Source organism: Vigna unguiculata, chromosome 11 (genome assembly GCF_004118075.2).
Source record: "Vigna unguiculata cultivar IT97K-499-35 chromosome 11, ASM411807v1, whole genome shotgun sequence".
Classification (NCBI taxonomy): Eukaryota; Viridiplantae; Streptophyta; class Magnoliopsida; order Fabales; family Fabaceae; genus Vigna; species Vigna unguiculata.
The window spans coordinates 2247028-2267290 of NC_040289.1; the positions used below are offsets into that span (position 1 = coordinate 2247028).

At 34.4% G+C, this 20263-nt stretch overlaps 2 protein-coding genes and 1 pseudogene across 2 annotated transcripts; all 3 read right to left on the reverse strand.

Annotated features, from left to right (window-relative positions):
• Nucleotides 1–406: 406 nt before the first annotated feature.
• Nucleotides 407–3972, reverse strand: LOC114168611 (putative disease resistance protein At3g14460). Its single transcript, XM_028053496.1, has one exon. It carries the CDS (start codon nt 3945–3947, stop codon nt 498–500), a length of 3450 nt encoding a protein of 1149 aa, XP_027909297.1. The 5' UTR covers nt 3948–3972; the 3' UTR covers nt 407–497.
• A 3344-nt stretch (nt 3973–7316) lies between these two features.
• Nucleotides 7317–10455, reverse strand: LOC114170060 (annotated as a pseudogene).
• A 6153-nt stretch (nt 10456–16608) lies between these two features.
• Nucleotides 16609–18454, reverse strand: LOC114168693 ((-)-isopiperitenol/(-)-carveol dehydrogenase, mitochondrial-like). The gene is made up of 2 exons (XM_028053601.1): nt 17531–18454; nt 16609–17303 (listed from the first exon to the last, which is right to left on the reverse strand). Exon 1 carries the CDS (start codon nt 18344–18346, stop codon nt 17540–17542), a length of 807 nt encoding a protein of 268 aa, XP_027909402.1. The 5' UTR covers nt 18347–18454; the 3' UTR covers nt 16609–17303; nt 17531–17539.
• Nucleotides 18455–20263: the final 1809 nt, after the last annotated feature.

Sequence of the window (20263 nt, forward strand, 5' to 3'; positions counted from 1 at the left end):
ATTTGTAAGAGGAATCAAAATTTCATGGGAGAAAGAATGAATAAAATTGATAAATGTAAGGAAAAATTAGAATTTATAAAAAGGACAAGATGAAAACATGAAAACACAAGGAGAAATGAAAAAAAAAAGGTAGAAAAGATTATGGGTCTCAGGGTGTTATTAAGAAGAAACAAGCAACTAGATTATGTAGATCAATATGTTGATCGGTGAGCTTCTTCAAGAAAACGGAGAAAAAAGTTCAGCAAGTGGTGGAAGAAGAAAATTGATTCCAAAATGAAGAGTTAAGTGTATGAGGGTTAATAAAGACAAAAATAATAATGGAAGCAGGGGAGAGTAGTTGATACACATCATAAAGAAAAACAATTGGAGTAGTGAAGCAAATGCATGAGTATTCAAAACAAGCAACAACACTATAACATATCCATTCTCTGGAATCTCGGAATGTGAGCAATCTTTTCCCAGTCTGCACCTCCTTTCCTGCAACGAAAAACAACAATTTAAAACAAGATCTGATATTGATTTAGGAAGACCTCGTCTGGTAAGGGTAGAAGCTTGGGACAGTTCACAAGAGTTAGTATTTTAAGAGATGAGAGTTGATTGAGAAGCCTGAAGTCCAGTTTTTCTAGATTTGGAAAATTGTAGATGGTTAGATCAGTAAGAGAGAGTGGAAGCCAATCTTTACGAGGAAAACATTCGTCATCCAGACTATCAACACGTAATATTTTCAAAGAAGGATTGTCTCCCAAAGCTCCTTTCAATGAATCAACAAGTGTAGAGCATTTACTGAGTGTCATCTTTTTTAGATTTGATGGCAAACCTCCCTCAGTGAAAGGCTCAAGTCTTGGACAATCTTGTATTAATAAACTCTTGAGCATATCCCAGTTTTCAGAAATTGATTCAATTTTGGGGCAACAACAGATTGTCAGACCCTCCAAATGATTATGTATGTGATTTTGTGAAATCTTCTGTAAATTATTTAAACGCAGGAGAGTAAGCGTCCTTAGTGTAGGGAAGAAATGTAGAGGAAAGGTCCACAGAGAGACAAAGTCACTAACATTTGGACAAGGATGATGATCGAAGTCATTAATCTGTAAGTGTTGAATAGAATTGTGAGGTACGATATCCGTAACCATTTCCATGAATGATGCTTCTATGTTGTACCCAGCCAATTTGAGGCTTTTCACTGTAGCCCAATCAAACAACACCTTTTCACTGTATTCTAGTTTTAAATCTACAGCCCTAGGAGCGAAAGCCTCAAGTTCTTTGCAGTCTTCAATGTGTAGATTTTCTAAAGGAACAAGTAGCTCTGGCAACTGCCCTTTGAGCTTGGGACAATGATGTATATAAAGATGTTGTAGACGTGGAAAAGCATCTGTCACAGCTTTACATTCCCATTTTTCCCATTCTCCCATATCAGAGAAATGCAATGTCTCCAGGGATTTAAACGAAGAAGAATTGCTCCCATGAAAATCAGCATCAATACTCACTATCCCATAAAGACTTTTAATTTTCAAGTCCTTAAGAAATGGCAAAAGTCCAAGGGGAGGTAAACGTTTGCAAGAATAACATAACTCCAACACTAAGGACACCAGATTTGGTAATGAATTATTAAGTAACCAATTTGGAAATTGTTCACCCACATGGCTCCTTATTGACAACTTCTTCAAGTGTTTTGAAGGTTGTAGATTCTCAATTACAGAGGAGCTGTCACTTGAATCAGCAAAGGAGTTGTTACTCCAATTCCAATCTAACACTAGCTCCACAAGGTGTGGTTTGTTCTCCAGACATGCTTGTGATGCATGAGAGGGATTCTCAATATTTTGCAGCCCACTAATTGTTAAACTTCCATGAATATTGATTTGTCCAAGTTGCTGAATACTGAGTTCCTCATGTATGTCAACACAAAACAAGTTCATCAGTACTTGGAGATTCTTCAAATTTCCCAAAATATGCACATTTTTCACTTTAGTGTTTAATAGTTCTAGGAAACACAATTTGTTGAGTTGAAGCAAACATGAGGGAAGCTCCTTTAATCTTTCACAATTGTTTAGCTTCAGTATTTGCAACTTGTAGAGTAGACCCACAGAATCGGGTAGGTTTTCTATTCTAGTGTAAGAGAGATCTAATGAACGAAGATGCTTAAGATTTCCTATAGATTTAGGCACCTCGTTAAGGTTAAGAAAGTCATACAATGATAAGACGCGTATGTACTTAAATTTGGAAAAGAAGTCATCTATCGACATCTTGCAATACCAAGAGGACACAAAAGTGGGAGGATACTTTCTCCAACTTGTTTGTACAAATGTATGCAACTTTTGAGTATCAATCAAATTTTCAAACCCATCAAAATTTTGAAGAAGATCAGTTGTAAATGAAATGTGACGAGTTCTTTTGGGTAGTTCTTGTGGTTCATCGACTTCTAACCTGATGCAAATGTCTCCACAAACATATTTTGCCAAATCAATAAGAAGGTCATGCATGATAAAACAATTTTTTTCTTCCTTGTTTGATTGTTGAAAGAAAGACCACGATAATAGATCATTGAAATATTGTTCACCAACTTCTTTAGAACTCTTTGTCTGTGGAAGGCTTTCCAAAAAATTTTCAGCCATCCATAGTTGAATTAAACCCTCCTTGTCAAACACACAACCCTTGGGAAATAAGGCACAGGAAGCAAAACATTTCTTTAGATGAGAAGGAAGGTGAAGATAACTCAGTTTTAAAGCAGGGAGTATATTACTTTCATTTTCTGAAAAGTCCCATATCTCACTTTTCATAATGTTTTCCCATTCGCAAAGGGATGATTTATTGCGTAATAGACTTCCCATTGTTTTCAAGGCTACAGGAAGCCCTTCACATTTTTCAACTATCTTCTTACCGATCTCCATAAAATCTGGATCTGGTTGAACACTTTGGAATGCATGTTTTTCGAACAATTCCCAGCAATCATCTTCTTTTATTACTTGCAGGAGGTGCTTTTCTGATCGCATGGTAACAGCAACCTTCTCACTTCGTGTAGTGACAAGAAGCCTACTTCCTGTGGCCCCAAAACCAAGAGCTTTCTGCACTTGTTCCCATTTGGATTGGTTTTCGTTCCAATTGTCATCCAAAACAAGAAGAAATTTCTTCCCCGTCAAGTTTTCTTTCAATTTTCTGTGAACCATCTCCAGATTTGTACTATCATCAGTTAATGTTGCAACACCTCCAAGAATCGCTCTTGATACATTAAAAACATCAAATTCCTGTGGAACACTGACCCAAGCTTTAATATCAAAATTTTCTTCAATCCTTGGGTCATTGAATACATGTTGGGCAAGTGAAGTCTTTCCCAACCCACCCATGCCCACAATAGACAGTATAGATAGGCTCTTGTTAGTGTCAGATGTGAACCAGTTAAAGATAAATTCTCTGTCATCATCTCTGCCATAGATAACAGTTTCATTTGGCAAAGATGTATATGTTAATTTACTACCCGATCCTGATCCAACACCAACACCACTACCCTTTTTCAAACCTAGTAAATCGCTTTGGGTTGCGAGATGTTCTAGGTTCTCAATGACTTGTTCCATCCTTGAATCAATTTTATTTTCAAAGAAACCGACAAAAGATCTGACGGAATTCCATACCTTCTTAGCAGCACTCTGAGACTCAGCTTCCACTTGGCTTTTGGGGAGTTCACACTCTATTTCATCCAAGAGGTCCTCTGCATCAAGCACAGCATCTTTGGCCCTGAGAAGCCAATCTCTCACACGTGGATTTGTGAACTGCTTTTGTTCTGCATCAAAAGCCACAACATCAATGGCTAGAAGCTTCATCTTCAAGTCGCTGAGTTGCTTCTTATTGTGTTTTCTTCCACGGAATATGTCCACAAAACGGGAAGCCAAAGTATCAATAGTCCTCTCGACGAAAGCAGAAACAAGAGCACCGGTAACCATTTCTGTTGCCATGAAATGAAATTGAGTATTTTGAAGTGAAGCTTGATGCTAAGAAATGAGATATAAAAGATATAATACAGAAAATATTAATGTCTCTCTCACTATAAAAGTTTTAACGTCATTCTAATCTCTTCGGTTTTTTTTTTTTTCTTATTTTAATTAAACTTGATGTGACTTTTAATTGTGTGACTTTTTTCATCAGGTAAATATAAACTACTTAACTACATTCTATAATTAAGCAAATGTTAACTTCATTTATTGCTAATTTCTAAAAAAAGTACTTTTCCAAAGCGTGCCGAATTTTGACAATTGTTTCCAAAAATAAATAATAAATAACTTTTTTGTAGTTAAAATTAGTTTACGTATAAATTAATTTGTAAATTTTTTCATATAACTTCTGTGAGTTCTTATTCTTAACTTATAATAAAACTAAACTTTGTTTATAGTGAGACAGCAACATAGTTAATAAGTGATTTGTAATATGCAACACCATCATCTTCCTAAAGCCACAAGTTTCTAAAAACTATTACTTAAAAATATGGCAAGAACATTTTTTTCGACTACTTAAGGGAAGATTGTTTTCAATTGTTTAAACATTTTCTTCTTTTTCAACTCCGGAAATAACCATTAAATGTTATTGAACGAGATATCCTTCATTTCAATACGATTTTAAATTATAAGATGGTAAAATCCCATAATTTTCCAAGATTTCATAATATAAAATCAATAAGATTCTTGTAAAAAATTATATAATCTTTTTTTTTTTTACACCACCTCTTCTTTTCCGTTTAATTATTAAATAAATGAATTCAACTTAAATTAAACTTAAATTCAATTACAAATTAATGTAATTAAACTTCTTTCATCAAAAATTTAGGATACAAATAAAACATTTATTTTCAAGATCATTTCAAGAGTTTCAACTTGATGATATTTTGTCAATAATAGATGGATTATGGATAATAGTGAAAGAGGAATAGAAAATGAAAATATAAATTTAAATGATGCTCCCAAATTAATGGGAAAATGAACATTTGATTAAATGGAAGAGATGTTCTTACTATTATAGTATTGTATAAAAAGTAAAATCTATGATTTTTTTAGAATCTTACAATTTACAATCATATAATCTCTTACATCCTAAACGTAATCTATGATTCTTTGATTATAGTGCAATAGAAATATCAAGTAGGATTAAATATGTTTTTAGTCCTTCAACTTTTAATTGAAAAATAGAATTAGTCTCTCTCGAGAACCTTAAATTAATTTAGTCCCTTATCTTTAACCATGTGTAAACTTAGTCCTTTAAACCAAATCTTATTTATTTTATTTGACGTTTCAAACGTATTTCTCAATTAATATCAAAACGAACATGTGTCAAACTGTATAAACAAACTAAACTATTATAATAAAATGTGTTTGAAATGTTAAATAATTGTTTTTTTTATATATTTATAAATAAAATTTAATCAATTTTAATTGAAGCCAAATTATTTTTAGCAAATAACAAGATAATTATAGAAAAAAAAATGTTTTAAATAAAGAAAAACATAACATGTATTCGTTTCAGACTAATAAGTTAAATTGTTTGAATATTGCTACTCACAATTGACAGTTAACCCAGACAAATTCAAGTAAAACACCTTCAACAATCTCTGAGAACGGAACCACCTTCAACAATGTACAAAAAAATATATTGAATAATGATATTTTAAAACATCTTTTTTTATCCACTTTTAACTCATCACTTTTATTACTATTAGATTATTTATTTTAATTTTTTATAATGATGTGATGTGATAATCTAAAAATGATAAGAAGAATTGATTAAAAATAGATAAAAAAAATGGATTAAAGTATCATTATCCAAATATATGAGACAGAAATGGAATACAAACAATGAATTAGCTCTCCCATTCTCTTCGATAACAAAACCTAACATTTTTGTCACATATGTCGTCGAGGAATAACTAATGTAAAATGAAACGTGACTTTTATTTAACCGTAAATATCAATTTTATATTACAAAAGTTGATGTTTCTTTGACACAAGAAAACAAACACGATATCCAAGAACAACAAAATTAAACAAAAAAAATATCAATTAAAAATATTTAATTTTTTTAACATTTTCAATATAAAATAAAGTTAATAAAGAATCGATTGAAAATAATTAATTTATTAAATATTTGAAACTTAATCAAATTTTTTTAATTAAACTAAAATAAATTATATTTTTCATAGTATTCTAACAAGCGATATATTGATGACATAAATTTAAATATGAAAACGAAGATTTTATGAAAAACATACCTACTTTAAACTTTATAAATATATTTAATTCTTTTAGTAATAATATTAACTAAACCCATGAAATTAAATTATTTTTTTAACTAATCCTATTACATTATACTCTCAATTTAAAAGTATCAATACTCAACAAAAATGATTTACCGACTCCATAAAGTGATTTTCCTTGCATTTTATATTCCCCGATCGAGTAATTAAAATATAAAAATGATCACCAGATTTTTAAGATGTATCAGGGTTAATAAAGAAAAATTAAACCATGGAATGGGTGAATTGTCATAAGGAAAAAATTAATTGACATGAAAAACAACCATTTCATAACTCAGTCTCGCTGAAGTATATATCATTAAAAATTGTATTTTTTACCATTTTTTGTGTGGTTCATTGATAAATATTTTTCCCTCTAAATATTTGTTTGCATCGAGGTTATAGTTTCTCATCTTTTCACTATATTGTTTGATGTACGTTACTGGGGAACAATCATCGCTATACATGAATGATATTTTTGATTATCTTAAATGTGAGTTTTATAATTTTTATTTATATCAGATGTTTGACTAATTTTATATTTATTAAATTATGTACAGGAAAAGATTTTGACTACGGTTATTTTGATGATTTTATTTCAGTTTAAGAAAAATAAATAAAGGTAACATTTTTGTTTCAGTCGAATTGAGACATTAAATTAAGTCTTTCTGTCTTTATTGACTCCAAAATCGAGGCATAATAGTCTTTTAAAATATTCAAAAGGAGCGATCAGTCTCAGAAAATCTCCCCAAAACAACAAATCTCCAAAAGTCTGAAAATAAATAAGACATTTTGCCTGAAGTTTGGAAGAGTAAGCAATGATTCAAGGTATACTGTTTGATTAATTTCAAATATTTAGACTGTTGTAGAGAAATACACCTAAGAAAAATTCTTTCAACTGAATTTTCAAGTCATAATATTATACCATTATGTTGTGAAATTCAAGGCGTAAGAGATGGTTTTTTAAACATCAAGATAAGTTATTGAAAAGTTTGCAGAAAGTTCATCATGTTTTGAAATGACGAAAATGGCGAAGTTCATCATGTTGGAGGAGTGAAACATATTCATAAATAAGGTCTTCAAAACAATTTCATTACACAAAAAGATGCTAATGTTTCTATGAACATAACAACATAATATTTTATGGCCCTAAATTTAACCATCCACAATTTGACCATCTACAACTTCTTTCATTGGATCCAAAGCAGAAAAATCAATGGCAGGAAATAAGATTTTGGCCTGCTCAATTGCAGCATCAAACCCATCTCCAAAGGAACGAGCAATAGCATCTTTAGCTTCCTCCACGGTGGCACACAACTCGGCTTTTTCTTGAGCAAACTCGTTTTCTTTTTTCTCCCAAGAAAATTGATCTTCTCGTCTTTTTTCTCGGCATTTCTCATAGTCTTCGTTCACTCGGAGAAGCTTGGCGTAGTCTTCGTCTCTCTCTTTTTCTGTGTCCTCTAGTCTTTTCTTCAGTTGGGCGATTGTGTCCTTGGACTCCTTTAAATCTTTTTGACTTTGTTCAAGTGCTTTGCCCTGTTCATCATGTTGTTCTCTGGCAGTCTTAAAAAAAGTCTCTAGGTTCTCAAAGACATTACCATTACCAACCTTTGAAGGAAAGGTTGAATTTTCAACTGTAGTTTTCTTTGTCGGACCATGAAAGATCGACCCTTGGTTGGCGGTGGTTTCAGATGTTGTCTTTGCTGCAGTGTTACGCTCAGGATTACGGCGACATTTCTTCACATTACGACTTTCTGTTTGTTCCGAATCAGCGAGGTTAATTGCGAAATCCTGAGTTCCAACTTTCTCTTTCTCCTTTTTCTCTAGGTTCTTCAATCTGCGCACTATTCCTTGACGTGTTAAAGCAATAGTGTTTTCTGCAAAAACATGATCAAGAAGTTGTTAACATTTCTTGGTTACCTATCATAAACGAGAATGGAGAACATTTTTATTAGGAAATATCGACGATTGTGTCATGTTTGGTTAGCAGAATAAGTTAGTTCGACTTCATCCAAGTCTTTTTTTGGCGATCCTGTTGGGTATGAGGGGAGTTTGTCCAGGAGAAATCCCTCTAACATACTGGGGTAGTTCTCCGAGGAGGGAATCTTCAAAAACTTACCCTTAAAATATTTAAAATGAAGAGTGATATAGAGACAATATGTACTGAGTCAATATTTACAACTTGTATAGTAAACTTACTGAGTCAAGTAGTTTTTCTATGTCAGTAGAAGCAGTAGAAGAAAGATCTATTGAACGGAGATGCTTAAAATTTCCTACACACTTCTTTAATGTTACCAAACTAATACAAAGATAAGACACACATGTACTTAAAAGGAGAGACAAAAAGGAACACATGTTGTATGCAACGTTTGAGTATGAATCAAGTTCCCATCAAAAGATCCAACACTTTGACTTACAAATGAAAAATGACGGGTTCTGTTGGGTGTACCTTTTGGTTCATCAACTCCTAACCTGATGCAGATGTCCTCACAAACGAATTTTGCCAAATCATGCACCATGTCGTGCATGATAAAATACTTTTCCCCTTCATTGGTGGATTTTTGAAAGAAGGACCAAGATAACAAATCATTGAAATACTGTTCACCAACTTCTTTAGGATGCTTTTTCTGTAGAGGGCTTTCTAGAAAATTTTCAGCCATCCATAGTAGAATTAAAAACTCCTTGTCAAACTTAAAATCTTTGGGAAATAAAGCACAAAAGGCAAAACATTTCTTCAGATGAGAAGGAAGATGATGATAGCTTACTCTTAAAGCAGGTAGTATACGACTTTCATTTTCTGAAAAATACTCACTTTTCATAATGCTTTCCCATTCGCAAAGGGATGATTTATTATGTAACAGACTTCCCATTGTTTTCAAGGCCACAGGAAGTCCATTGCATTTTTCGACTATCTTCTTACCAATCTCCATAAAATCTGGATCTGGTTGAACACTTTCGAATGCATGTTTTGCGAACAATTTCCAACAATCATCTTTTTTAATACCTTCAGGTGGTGCCTTTCTGATCGCATGGTAACAGCAACCTTCTCACTTCGTGTAGTAACAAAAATCCTACTTCCTTGGCCTCCGAAAACTAGGGGCTTCTTCACATCTTCCCAATTAGATTGTCTTTCGAGCCAAACATCATCCAAAATGAGAAGAAATTTCTTCCCCATCAATTTTTCTTTCAATCTTCTGTGAATCATCTCCAGATCTCTACTATCATCGGTTAATGTTGTAACACCCTCAAGAATTGCTCTTGATACATTGAAAACATCAAATTCGCATGGGACACGGACCCAAGCTTTAATATCAAATTTACATTGAATCCTTGGGTCATTGAATACATGTTGGGCAAGTGAAGTCTTTCCGACCCCACCCCTGCCCACAATAGACAGTATAGATAGGCTCTTGTTAGTGTCAGATGTGAACCAGTTAAAGATAAATTCTCTGTCATCATCTCTGCCATAGATAACACTTTCATTTGGCAAATATGTATATGCTAATTTACTACCCGATCCTGATCCAACTCCAACACCACTACCCTTTTTCAAACCTAGTAAATCGCCTTGGGTTACGAGACGTTCCAGGTCCTCAATGAGTTGTTCCATCCTGGATTCAATTTCTATTTCAGAGAAATTGACAAAAGAAGATTTGAGGGAATTCCACACCTTGTTAGTAGCACTCTGAGACTCCTCTTCCACTTGGCTTTTTCGGAGTTGATAATCTATTTCACCCAAGAGATTCTCTGCATCAAACACAACATCTTTGGCCCTGAGAAGCCAATCTCTGACACGTGAATCTCTGAACTGCTTTTGTTCTGCATCATAAGCCACAACATCAATGGCTAGGAGCTTCGTCCTCAAGTCGTTGAGTCGCTTCTTATTGTGTTTTCTTGCGCGGAATATGTGCACAAAACGTGAAGCCAAAGTGTCGATAGTCCTCTCAACGAAAATAGAAACAAGAGCACCGGTAAACATTTCTGCTTTCATGGTAAGAATAGGAAAGTGAGTATTTTGAAGTGAAGCTTATGCCTTTGATTGGGTGCAGGACAATGGAAATAAAAGTTATAAACTAATTTTCGAATGATTTCTTTCCTTGATGGTTCGTCGTCAACTTGAGTCTTCCCACAGCTCTGTCATTCGCAAGCTGTATTCAACTAGCATGAACGAATGAGTGGTTATGATATAGTCAAGGTACAAACTTTCTTATATTTTTCCAGACTTGTCCATTATTTATTACGTACAACAATAGTAAAATGAATCACATCATCCTCCGCGTCTTCGCGGGTGAATTGGGTAGAAAGAACGAAAGGATATATGAAAAGACACATAATTGATGATTACAGAGAATATTGAGATGATGATAATAATAAAAAAGAATCCTAAGAAATGACACAGAAAAAAAAAATATATAATAGAGAAAATAGTTGCAAATTAATGAAAAATAACAAGCCAGTGATGTAATGATAAGGGATATCAGATTGAAAAAAAAAAAAACAAAAGATAGAGAAATAAAAAGTGATATATGTGGTGATAAGGGATGTAATGAGAAAAAGTAAAGAAAATAAAAATAAAGTAAAAATGGGATGAAAAAGTTTAACATGAAGTTGGTGTAGTACTCCAAGTTATACTATTTTTTTTTATAATAAAATCTTCGTGATAATAATGTCTAACGTATTAATCTCTCTGTTTTCTTTTTGTTTATTTTTATTAAAGTTGGATGCATTGTTTGACTTTTTTCATTAGGCAAATATAAACTACTTAAATACATTCTATAATTAAGAAAATGTTAACTTCATTTATTGCTAATTTCTAGAAAAACTAAAGCTTTTCGAATTTTGACAATTGTTGCTTGAGTGGTTGTTATAACTGCAGCTATGGAATTTGTTTAGACACAACTATCAAACACTCTAGAAGAAAATAATGAAAATAAACAATAAATAATTCTTTTCTAGTTAATTTGTAAATTTGTATATAACTTCCATGAATCAACAGAGGAGTTGCCCATTATATTTCTTCCTAACTTTAACTCTACAAGGTGTGGTTTCTTATTCAAATTTGTTTCTAATGATTCTCAATATTCTCTTCCCACCAATTGTTAAACTTCTACGAAGGTTGATTTTTCCCAATCGTTGAATAGTTAGTTTCCTCACGTCAACACAAGACGAACTCATCAATACATTTGGAGATTCTTCGGTTTTCCCAAAATACGTACATTTTCACATCATTATTCAATGGATAATGATATTTCAACAAAAGTTTTTAACAAGTATTTGACAAAGGTGACGTGGCGGCGATTTTTTTTTTAATTTTAATTACGAAATGGTTAGTTCACACGTGTAGCGAAACGAGAAACCAAAATGAAATTAAATGTCAGTTAGAGAGAGAAAGTGAAGAGAGAAAAGGGGGAAAGTGAGCCCGCCGGAGTTTGTAGTTCAGTGAAAGTGAGATTCCAGCAACCATTTCGCCGGGGAGGGGGGGTGGAGGATAGTTATCAGTGAAAGCGAGAAAGATAGAGAGCAAGAGGGATAAAGCGAGAACGAGAATGAGAGAGTGATCGGAGTTAAGCATTGCAGATTAGTGGTGGATAATTGCAGTCATTTACGCCGTTTGGGTGGGTTACCGGAGGCAGGTCGTAGAAGAAGTCATCGACGACAAGGAATTCGTCATCCCGAGCATACACAACTGTATAAACAGCTGACGCCAATGTGGGTAGTAAGGACGTTGTATGTGGGGAGTTGAAGCAAAGTTTTTTGAACAAAACTGCAGGACAAACCAATAAACCTAATTAAAATGTGGTAATTGTAAGCAATATATGTTTGACTGAATCGAATATTATTGATGTATTTACTAAATTTAAAATCATTGTATTGGGTTTTTTTTGCAGCTTTCTTAGTAAAGTTTGCCCAAACTCCCTAAACATATATGCATAACTCCCCACATCTGCGTGACATGTTTTACACATGATTGTGGAGTTTAAAAAGCACAAAATTCAGTGAAAGCAGTGTTAATTGGAGGTATGGACTTCGTCAATAATTTGCATAATTGTTTATGCTCCAATAAGGAGATTTAAATAAAGTTGTGTACAATATGCAAGCAGTACTGATTAAGTTGAACTCCACTCCCCAAGTAGTTGCACTTAACTCCCCACTTACCATTACAGGTTTGAATTTGGCCTCTAGTAAGTCTACACTCCCACCAAATTACTTGAATTGGGATTGGATAATGGAAAGGAATATTTGTTGGGCTAAATCAAACACAAATGATGTGTTTACACATTATATTAATTGTGTTCACTTTTTCTGCAGTTTTGTTAAAAAAGTTTGCCTTTACTCCCCACATATGTATGCATAAGTCCTCATATCTGCGTCAAATATTTTTTACCGGTTTGTGTAGTTGAAAAAGCACAAAATTTAGCGAATGCAATGTTAATTGGTGTACAGGACTTCGTGATTGACTTCGTCATTGAGTTACATCATGGCCATTACTCGAATAAGGCGATTTAAGAAGAGTTTTTATTCAACGTGGAAGCAGTATTGAAAAAGTCCGACTGTACTCCCCACATAGGGGCGAGTAACTCCCCTTTTTTGTAACAGGTTTTTACTTGGGGTCCTCTGAGGCTACACTTCCACTAAATTAATTGAATTGGAATTGGGTTATGCAAACGAATATGTTTCTTAACGAATGAAATACGAATAACGTATTTACCAAATTTTAAATAAGTTTATTGGTTTGTCTTGCAGCTTTGTTCAAAAAACTTCGGTGCAACTCCCCACAAACAGCGTCCTTACTACCCACATCTGCGTGAGCTGTTTATAAAATTGTGTGCACATATTAAATCCACATACTTCACTTAATTCAAATTTAATTGGTCCATTAGACTTCGTGATTGAGTTACTTGATGGTTAATGCTCGAAAAAGGCGACTTAAGAATAGTGTTAGTTCAATGTTGAAGCAGTATTGCAAAAGTTCATGTGTACTCCCCACATAGTTGCGAGTTACTCCCCGCTTTTCTATCACGTTTATAGTTGGGGTTCTGTGAGGGTACACTCCCACTAAATTAATTGAATTAGAATTGGGTTATGCATACGAATATTTTTCTTAAGTCATGAAATAAGAATAACGTATTTACACATTTTAATTAGGTTTATTGGTTTGTCCTGCAGTTTTGTTCAAAAAACTTTGCTTCAACTCCCCACATACAGCGTCCTTACTCCCCACATCGGCGTCAACTGTTTATACAGTTGTGTGCACATATTAAATCCACATACTTCCGTTAATTCAATTTTAATTGGTCCATTAGACCTCGTGATTGAGTTACTTGATGGTCAATGGTCGAAAAAGGCGACTTAAGAATAGTGTTTATTCAATGTTGAAGCAGTATTGCAAAAGTTCATGTGTACTCCCCACATAGTTGCGAGTTACTCCCCGCTTTTCTATCAGGTTTATACTTGGGGGCCTGTGAGGCTACTACTCCCACTTAATTATTTGATTTGGAATTGGGTTATGCATACAAATATTTTTCTTAAGTAATGAAATAAGAATAACGTATTTACCACATTTTAATTAGGTTTATTGGTTTGTCCTGCAGTTTTGTTAAAAAAACTTTGCTTCAACTCCCCACATACAGAGTCCTTACTACCCACATCGGCGTCAGCTGTTTATACAGTTGTGTACGCTCGGGATGATGAAATCCTTGTCGTCGACGACTTCTTCTACGACCTGCCTCCGGTAACCCACCCAAACGGCGTCAATGACTGCAATTATCCACCACTAATCTGCAATGCTTAACTCCGATCACTCTCTCATTCTCGTTCTCGCTTTATCCCTCTTGCTCTCTATCTTTCTCGCTTTCACTGATAACTATCCTCCACCCCCCCCCCCCCCCCCCGGCGAAATGGTTGCCGGAATCTCACTTTCACTAAACCACAAACTCCGGCGGGCTCACTTTCCCCCTTTTCTCTCTTCACTTTCTCACTTCGCAACCCCCTGCCTCACTTTCCCCCTTTTCTCTCTTCACTTTCTCTCTCTAACTTACATTTAATTTTCATTTTGGTTTCTCTTTCCGCTGCACGTGTAAACTAACCATTTCGTAATTAAAATTTAAAAAAAATCGCTGCCATGTCACCTTTGTCAAATACTTGTCAAAAACTTTTGTTGAAATATCATTATCCATTATTCAATAGTTCAATAGTTCCTTGGACCCCAAAACCAAGAGCTTTTTGTACTTGTTCCCACTTAGATTGGTTTTCGTTCCAATTATCATCCAAAACAAGAAGAAATTTCTTCCCCGACAATTTTTCTTTCAATCTCCTCTGAACCATCTCTAGATCTCTACTATCATCAATTGATCTAGTAACATGCTCAAGAATTGCTCTTGATACATTGAGAACATCAAATTCCTGCGAAACAAATACCCAAGCTTTAATATCAAATTTATCTTCAAGGCTTGGATCATTGAATACATGTTGGACAAGTGATGTCTTACCCAATCCACCCATACCCACTATAGAAAGTACAGATAGGTAGTTGCGAGTGTCAGATGTAAGCCAATCAAAGACAAATTGTTTGTCTTCATCTCTGCCATACATAATACTTTCGTTTGGCAAAGATGTATGTGTCAATTTACTACTCCATCCTGATCCAACCCCAACATCACAGGCCTTCTTCAAACCTAGAAAATTGCTTTGGGATGCAAGATCTTCTAGGTCCTCGATGACTTGTTCCATAATGGGTTCAATTTCATTTTCAAAGAAACTGAGGAAAGAAGAATTGAGGGAATTCCAAACCTTCTTAGTAGCATTCTGAGACTCAGATTCCTTTTGGCTTTTAGAGAGTTCATAATCTATTTCATCCAAGAGATCCTCTACATCAAACACAACATTTTTGGCCCTGAGAAGCCAATCACTCACGCGTGGATCTGTGAACTGCTTTTGTTCTGCATCAAAAGCCACAACATCAATGGCTAGGAGCTTCCTCTTCAAGTCACCCAATTGCTTCTTGTGTTTTCTTGCATGAAATATGTCGGCTAAACGAGAAGCTAAAATGTCAACAGTCCTCTCGAGGAAAATAGAAACAAGAGCACCGGTTACCATTTCTACTGCCATAGTAAGAATAAGAAAGGAAGTGGATGAACGGGACTGAGTAATTTGAAATGAAGTTTATGCCTTTGACTCGGTGCAGTGCAATGGAAATAATAGTTATGAGCTAATTTTTGAAAGATGGCCCTGAGTTAACGTTGGTGAACAGATTTTTCCTCGATGGCCGGCCAACAACCATAAGTGTTGAGTCTTCCCACGGCTCTCTCATTCACAAGCTGTACTCAACCACCATGAACGAATGAGTGGTTATGATACAAACTTCATATATTATTAATTTCTAAACAATACTTTTCCTAAGCGTGATTTTAACAATTGTTTCTTCAATGGTCCTTCATTTTTTTTTTTGGAATAGTTCAAGTGTAACTTAAAAAGTCTCACATTGTATAGAAAAGACAAAGTTAAGCATTATATAAGAATAAAGACCCATAACAATATTGTCTTAAGATTTTGGGATTAAAAGTGATGTCTAAGGTCTTATATATATATAACACTAATGTCTTATAACCATATAGAAGTACAATCTTGAATATATGTGAAATATATATATAAATCCAACAATTCTTGAATAACTGCAACTATATAAAGCAGATTTCAATGGAATTATTTGGATGGCCTTTTGTTTGTGTCCAAACCAGATTTAATGTGAAAATACACTTGAAAAGCAGTTGGAGTACTGCCTATACAAAAAGTTCAATGTAAAAAGACACTTATGGAATCATAAAAGGACACTTGATTCTCGAACCAGAAATGTTGGTTTATATTTCAATGTTCAATTCCAATGACTTGTTTGAGATGTGTGGTGATGATTTATAGTGATCAAAATATTTGTATGGCCTTTGGATTGTGTCCAAACCAGAAATTATGTAATAATACACTTGAAAAGCAGTTCCAGTACTGCCTGTACAAAAAGTTCAGTGTAAAATGACACTTATGGAATTACAGAAGGACACTTCATTCTCGAACCAGAAAAGAAGTTGGTTTTTAATTCAATCTTCAATTCCAATTAGTTCCAATTAAGTTCAGAAATGTTAGAAGTTCATTGTTCCTAGTAATGAGTATGGTAAAATTGGAATATCCTATTTTGCACTAACATCTTGTTCATAAACAACACACATTTGCAAGCCAATAACTTCAAAAAATGCACAATATGCCTTTCTGCACTAAGATGTTTTCTGTTCAAAAAATGTTGATGAACAACACAAATATTGAATCCAAGAAATGCAATTCCTGCACCAAATACATAATTCTGGTTTTTTGTTCATTGCAAAAAACATCAAATGTCATTGACAAACAACAACCACAAAGCTTAGAATGTGTTTTTCAATGTCATCGGACTTCAATGTGGAGAGTGTCTTATCCACCAAAAAATGTTATATCCATTAAACTTACAACCTGCAAAAAGAAATATATTTTGCAGAAGAAGAACACCAAAATTAGGGCTTCCAATTGTCCACGAAACTATGACAACGATCCACCTCTGTTATTCTTTCCCAAAAGAGCATTGTCGCTTTTCCCTAAACCGCACTCTCGCCTTTAGTTTAAACCGCAACGTTCAGTCTTTTTTTCTTACTTTTCCTCACATGCGCGTGTATCACAACCTCAACATTCACTCGAGCTTCTCTCACGCGTCAATGCTCCTCTTTCATTTAAAAATATTAAAATAATGGATGTCACGTAGGCAGGTAAGATTGGGGTCAAATAATTGAGGCATTGTATCATTATCCGTTGATATATTTATAATCTTTTCCTTGATCAAGGATTTGCATAAAATGTTTGTATTTGGTCTTTTGTTGTTACTGAAAACTGAAGTTACAAGTGCTTCGGGCCGTTGTGTTGTGTATCTTTCCAATTTGCTTTTGTTCATGTATAGAATACATAGACACTATCACCATAGTTGTAACAGTAGTGCTTTAGAAGGCTTGAAAAATATCTGTGAATGAATTAAAAAAAATGTCATAGTTGGAACATAGTGACGCCAGCTTCTTCTAATTAAAATCTTGAAAAAATTGAAAAAGATTCAAATATAAAAACACAAACACAAACAAGTCTATCCATATATAAAAAATCCACCATTAACAGAAAGTTAAAAATCCATATATAATCTTTTCATTTTCTTATTCCGATGGAATACATGCAAAATGAATAGATGATGCATACGTGGAATAATCAGTGGCCGTGAGAAAAGCCGCCGTCAACCCTAAGATCAAGGCCGGTGACAAAGGCGGAGGAGTCATCAGAGGCCAGAAAAAGCACCGCCTGCGCCACCTGTTTGGGCGTCAGCACCACTCCCTGCAGTCTCGCGTATTTCCGGTAAGCTTCTCGCGTCTCCTCCTCGCTCATCCCTCGCAGTTTACAGGTCAACGGCGTTGCCAACCCATTGGGTGAGACGCAGTTCACCCTTATCCCGTGCTCCGCAAGCTGCATGCTCGCCGAACGCATCAACCCCAACACTGCATGCTTCGACATGATGTAGTCAGTCCCCTTTAGAGCACCGTGGCTGCCACACACGCTCCCCGTGCACACTATGCTTCCCCTCACGCGCCCCTCCACCATCGCACGCGCCGCGTGCTTCACGCACGCCGCCATTCCGCGCACGTTCACCGTGAACAGCCTGTCGAGTTCGGACATGTGGAGCTCCGCCACCGTCTGTTTGGAGGGACTAATGATCCCGGCGTTGCTGAACATTATGTCCAGTTGACCGTACGCTTTGACCGTTGACTGTACCAGTCCTTGGACTTCAACTTCCTCCGCCACATCGCAGTGGAAGTAGCTGCACCTGTCCCCGCCAATGGACGCCGCCACTTCTTTGCCCAGCTCGTCTTGGATGTCAGCGATGACCACCATTCGGGCCCCTTCCTCCGCGAATAGCCTCGCCGTGGCTTCGCCGATGCCGCTGGCGCCTCCGGTGACTATTGCTATTTTGTTCTTTAACCTGAGAGCGGTGGTAATGGTGGTGGATGCAGATTCCGCCATTATATGATTGTGTAGTGGTGGTGCTCGCAAATTATTGAGTCACGCTCGCAAAATATCATTGTCCTATTTATAATGGACTTTGCTTTTCTGATTAAAATATGTCACTCGTGGAACATTTCTAGTATTATATTCGGTTTCAATAATAAATACAAATGGACAAAAATAGTGCTAAATGTTAATAATTGTGCTGTAGAGTAAAGTCACCACTTTACCCTCACTTTTTTTCTAATTTAAGAGATATTTCCTTTTTATTTGACGTTCAATTTATCTCTTTCTTTCCTATTGATTCATACCAGAGTAATATACCCACTAATGTTACCGAGGAGGATTAAGTTATTATTTACAGGATTAAGTAATTAATATTTTTAAAGCAACTTGCTTCTTCTTTAATTAACTTAACCACTTTATAGTTAATTAATATTATGTTAAGCGTGAGTTCCTTCTCATTTATACATCATTTAAGTAAACTAAAAAGGATAAATTAACATTGGAAGGTGGGTGGAAACGGAAAGTGACCACTCATAATAATGTTATTTATTTTATAGAAAATAATTTTTTATTATTAAATTTTGATAATTTTTTCTTATAATCTTAGGTAGTATATTTTAAGTAATTTTTTCTTTTTTTATTTTCTTATTTTTAATAATTTAAAATCATTGATGACATTTTATATAGAAAATTGTCAAAATTTAATAATCAAAATATTATTATCTTTATTTTTTGAGAAAGGAAATCGTGATGAAAGTCACTTCCTATACATAATATCCACATTAATAAAACATGTGTTAAGTGCTTTTAGGAATAGAATGTATTGGTGGGCATGTAATTTTTCGTAAGATACCTTGGGGTTGTGTTCCGAATTGGAAAATTCTGAATACATGTTTCAGAAGTGCAATGAGAGAAAGGTGAGGGTCGAGGTGCAAAGTATAAGAAAGAACGAGAGGTGCAAGATGATTTTATTAAAAATTTCACACGGATAAAATAAAATGGAGATATTTGAAAATTATTGGGGTGTAGGGAGAAAACAATGGGAGTGCATGAAGAAAGTTTTTTAGATCACAAAGAGTGTGTAATTTTTGCACAAGAGAGCAAAGAGAGAAAATTTCAACAAAATTACGAGTTTTATTTCGTCGCCAATGGATTGGGATGAAGACTTTAACACCAGGTTTGTAATAAATGGTTCTTTATTTTTATAGTTGTGATCGTCAATTTGTGATTAAAAAAAATAATCTTTTATTATTATTCTATTTTAAGTTATTTTTTAAATTTGAGAACATTATTAGTATTTTAGATGTATTGGTCGGTAATATACACTAATTTATATATATATATATATATATATATATATATATATATATATATATTTTTTTTTTTTTAAAGAAAAGGTGAGGTAGAGTGAAACCAAAATCGGGTGAATTGATTTCAAGTTAAAGATTTAATTTTTAATATCTTTTAGCCATTCAAAAATTAGTTTTAAAAAATCTTGAAATTTATTTTAAGCTTTGATTGCAAATATCATATTATTAAAATATTTTCATTTTTTTACTTATCTATTTTCCATTTATTAAAACATGTTTTGAAGCATGTTTTGCGAACAAGTCCCAGCAATAATCTTATTTTAATACCTGTAAGAGATACTTTTCTGATCGCATGATAACAGCAACCTTCTCACTCCGTGTAGTGACAAGAAGCCTACTTCCATTGAGCCCCAAAACCAAGAGCTTTCTATATATATGGATGGAGAAGAAGACATACAAAGGTATGTTAAATTTTTGAAAGGACCCATTTGGGTCTGACTTTTAAAGGTGGAGGACATCTTTGCCAGCAATTGGAGAGTTGTGAGATCATTGTCTTCTTTTTCATGAGCGAGGTAGTCATAGCGTTTCAGAAGCCATGAAGCAGTGCATGCATTGAAAA